The sequence below is a fragment of the Austrofundulus limnaeus genome, unplaced genomic scaffold, assembly GCF_001266775.1.
Source record: "Austrofundulus limnaeus strain Quisiro unplaced genomic scaffold, Austrofundulus_limnaeus-1.0 Scaffold173, whole genome shotgun sequence".
Lineage (NCBI taxonomy): Eukaryota > Metazoa > Chordata > Actinopteri > Cyprinodontiformes > Rivulidae > Austrofundulus > Austrofundulus limnaeus.
The window spans coordinates 446,091-450,755 of record NW_013952575.1 but is presented as its reverse complement, the minus strand read 5'-3'; the positions used below and the strand labels follow the sequence as shown (position 1 = coordinate 450,755).

General features: G+C 39.0%; 1 protein-coding gene across 2 annotated transcripts in view; it reads right to left on the bottom strand.

The window, feature by feature from the left end:
* The window catches only part of pard6a (par-6 family cell polarity regulator alpha), a gene marked incomplete in the record, with an annotated part of 17,212 nt that overhangs the window by 3,870 nt on the left and 8,677 nt on the right, over nt 1–4,665 (bottom strand). For both annotated transcript variants that reach the window (XM_014017615.1, XM_014017614.1), the window contains 2 exon segments: nt 492–617; nt 4,170–4,459. In XM_014017615.1, the coding sequence (XP_013873069.1) occupies nt 492–617; nt 4,170–4,459 (416 nt within the window).

The following is a 4,665-nucleotide window of genomic DNA, read 5'->3' as shown; positions in this document are numbered from 1 at the left end:
TGAAAATACATTTGAGGAAATGTATTTTCAGATGCCAAGTAAACTGCATCATAGCAACCCCCCCCCACCACCACCACCACCACCACTGAAATGGGCAAAACGGAAGCGGAAGTTGGTTCTTAAAGAGACAGAGGCCAATTTCAAGGCTTTTGGAAGAGGAAGTGATGAGAATATAAGTTTATTTTCTATTTAAACATAAAACAGCATTTTCATAAAAGCTAAAGGTAACATAGATACTTTATTATGGTATAGTATTTAAATGTATGCCTGAGAAACACATAATATTGGCCCTTTAAGAGTTAGAAAGTCAAAGTGATTGTTGAAGAACATTCAGATTAAAACTCAACTAGAGTTTGACAAACTGTAGAAAATCCCACAATTATTAAAAACCTATTGTTAAATCTTTCTTGCAGGTTCAGCTGCTGTATGATTAAACCAGAAGGTAGTGGCTGAAAAAACCCATAAATCATTCATTTATTCCTTGCACTTACCTGATCCAAAGACTTTCCAGCTACATCAATGCCATTGACCTCAAGAATTTCATCATTGACAGCCAGGAGTCCTGTGCTCTCTGCAAGCCCACCACGCACCAGACGAGATATGAAGACTCCTGGAACCTACAGCAAGACAAAAACATGCAACGGTTACTGAATGTATATATATCCAAAGTACAATAAATAAATTAAACATTCTTCAACCTACTTTTCTAAATATATATAAATAAAAATTTTACTAAAAATTAAAATAATTAACTGGTAATCAGAAAGACAAAGAATAAACGTGAAAGCTATTTTTAAGTAAGAGTATGTTCAGGTATCAGGACATTGTTTGCGCTGAAAAAACTTTTTTTTTTCTAAAGTCATTGTGCATATTTCTCACAATCCTCAAATTCCTTTCTCCACCTTCTGTCCTGCTCTGTCCTGAACACACCTCCACTTACAGATCAGGGCCCGTATTTATCAAACTTATTAGAATTACTCTTAAGAATGCAGCTAAGAGTGGACTTAAGTGTAAAAAATTTCTTAGTTAAAAGGAGGAGGAGGAGGGAGCAGCTCAACATTACCTCAGGCTCTGAGACATAAAAAAAACTTTAAATCTGCTGAGTTTTTCATTTTAAAAAATCTGAGATTTTCGTCTATTCATGCAAATGAGGATATTTTATGTAATTTACAGACAATCAGTACAAGGTGACAACATTAGTGTGTTGAAAGTGAACTTATATTAGGATTTTTTTAAACTGGAACGCCCCTATTCATATTCAAGAATTGCTGAGCTCCGTTTATTTCGTATTCCGGGAACTGGTAAATGGTAGTGACGTCATTTCCCAACAAACCCTATGAAACTGCATTCCAGTTAGCCGACAGGCGATTGTATTGTTGCCGCTAACCTAGCTACAACACTGCTAGAATGTAAACAATGACAAAAAGTGAGCTCTACTACATATGTCATGCAAATAAACATTGAGTTTAACACGTACAGCACTGCACAGAAAACACACTACTTGTGCGAGTGATTAAACATGCACAAACAATTAAGAAAGATAATTAATAGTAAAAGTTACGGAGTTAACTTTCTAAAGCTGCGAGTAGCCGCCATCTTGAAATCGAAACTGGGAGCAGTTTCATTTCTTCCACTTTACGAGTGGAATATTACCACTGTTCCAGTTTAAATCTACCAATGGGAACTGGGAAATTACCACTTCCCAGGACTACTGGAACGCATGGAATATTGTCCTAGAAATGTCAAGATAAAACAGTGAAAATCCTAATATAAATTCACTTTCAACATACTAATATTGTCACCTTGTACTGATTGTCTGTGAATTACATTAAATGTCCTCATTTGCATGAATAGACGAAAATCTCAGATTTTTTAAATGAAAAACTCAGCAGATTAAAAGTTTATTTTTATGTCTCAGAGCCTGCGGTAAAGTTGAGCTGCTCCCTCCTCCTCCCCACTGTCCGCAGACAACACCCACTTCACACACACGCACACAACCCCGCTCCATCATTAACAGCTTGGTTGGTGGCAAACACCCCACCCCCCACGCACTCCATCATTGTAGCTTGTGATTTTTAATATAATAAAGGAAAAGTTCTGTAGGAAAAATGTGTTGTTCAAAATGGTATGTCCAAATAAACAGGAATCCGCTGGATTTCTTGTTAAAACTTTATTTTCAATCTTCGGATTCCAATCAGGTTCATACAGCACTTAGCACACAGGCCTCAGCCTAAACCTTGGACTAAACCAAAATAAAACACAGGAGCTCTGCTCTGAGCAGACTCTGCAACACACTGACAACTTCTTTCTACTATAATAATGAATTGACCTTATAATGTTCATCTCTTTCTGGTTACATCCCTGGAGGTGTTACCTTTTACGTCAGACGTCAGAACGTAACTCATTTTGTTTAGACCAAAGAAAGAACACGATAAGACACACACCAACTCTTTGTCTGCTTTAACTTTATAGGCTGAAATAATCAGAAAGTATAAAATACAAAACTGCATTTAACATTCAATTTATCATTTACAAAATTTCCTTCAATTCAAACCCACCGTAATCTATCTTTCTTTCTTTCTTTCTTTCTTTCTTTCTTTCTTTCTTTCTTTCTTTCTTTCTTTCTTTCTTTCTTTCTTTTTTTTTTTGGGGGGGGGGGGGGCATGCATGCACTCACCAGCTGAGTATATTTAATATTTTCTCCTATATCCATCTTTTAGTCCAACATTATGCTCAGTTTTTATTTATTTATTTACTTTTTTTCTTTAGTATTTCTGATTAAACCTGTTTTCCACCTTATAACTGGGAATAACACTTGGGTGGGGAGGACGTGTTCTCTGTGTGATTTCTGTCTTCAGTCCATCTTAAACCCTTAGTGGCAACTCTGAACCACTTAAGTGTCCTCTGGAGCAGTTTTAACTTTTCGGGAGAGTAAGAGTGATTCTTAGACTTAAGAATTTTGATAACTGGCACTTACACTTAAGTCTGAGAGTAGGAGCAAATCCAAGAAATTTTCAGCACTTCAGTCTAAAAATCCACTCTAAGAAGTTTGATAAATATGGGCCCAGAACTCCTCTGGAACCTTTAAGACGTTGCTGCAGTTTTTAACCAATAAGATATAAAACCTCAGATCTCTGATCCCTCAGCCTTCACGTAAACCATCATCCTCCATCACAGTTTAATCAGTTTGCCTGTGTGTTTCAATCAGAAAATAATTAACATGAAAACTTCAACCTTCGTCCCACTGGTAGGAGGCCCTGGGGAAGACCTAGGACTTGCTGGAGGGATCATGTACCCTCTGTAGCCTGGAAAAGYCTCTGAGTCCCCCAGGACGAGTTGGAAAGAGTCACTGGCGAGAGGGATGTCTGGGTTTCGATCTGTTTCAATACTTCATTTATTATCTAAAATCTTAGAAATGATTATGAGTTATGATGAGTTAACCGCAAACTCAGGAGACTCAGTTGTTCTTTTGTTTTTAAACCTGACAGTTGTCTTTGACCCAGCTGACCTCTGTATTCTGATCTCCAGGCTGGACCCGTGTGATGCCAGAGGTTCTGAACTGGACTGGTTCACATCTCACCTGTTTGACAGGAACTTGTCTAGAGGCCTCAGAGATTATTTCCTTGATAGCCCCCTTCACCTGTGGAGTTCCCCAAGGATCTGTTGTATTCTTGGTGCTGTTTTATTTTATCAAAGTACTTAGAGTTTGTCCATGGGCTAGGGTGGGTCACCGTGCACCCCCCACTACTGAACTTCTCTGGTATTGTACCCTAGGGTCCACTCTTTCAGAAACTGCATGTTAACAGAAAAAAATTTGGGTTTCACTGCCCCCCAGGGACACCTTTTTGGCCACACCTCTTTTCCATTGTGACCATCAAAGTTAGTGGTACAGAAACACAGTGGTACAGTCTAAACACAATCTAATAAACTTTTACATGTTAAGTTTAAGATAGGGATAGTTTACTCATAGGTTTTATATCTGTTCAACATATGGTTGGTGCAACATGGTTTGATCACATCCAAAAGAAGGGGCTAATTGATGCTTTTTTCCTCTTCTTCAGCATATATATGCAGTTGTAGGCATAAGTTGTCTAAAACACCATAGTATAATGTCATATACCTGTGTAGTTCAGACATGTAGACATGATGCAGTGAAAGAAGAGGCTCACCTTCTCCACACCTTGGGGTGTCACCCGGACGCTCACCCCATCCCGAATGTAGAAGCCCAGAGGTTTTTTGGTGCCATGCTTGTGGAGTCGCACCCGTCTGTGTGTCTCAGGTAAGATGTCCACATCAATAATGGAAGAGATCTGCCTGAAGTTCTGCGGTGGGCCAATCAAAAGGCTTGATTTGTTCTTTGAGTTGATGGTGCCAGAACCCGTGGGGCGCAGTCCAGTTAGGCTCAGCCCCTTCCTGCGCCTTTGTAGTGAGTTGGTGCCGTAAACTATAGGTTCACCCTCTTAGAGAAAACACAGAATAAATCAGGAGTTAGGCTTTGATAACAAATTATTGAATGTGTCAGTAATAAAACCTGTAGAGTCTTGTTACAAACAGGCCCTCAAAATATTTGACAACAAGCCCTTAAAGGCACAGTGTGTAGGATATGTTGCTTTCAGCGACATCTAGTGGTTGAGTGGTTGAATCATCCTCCCTGGTCCTCCCCCC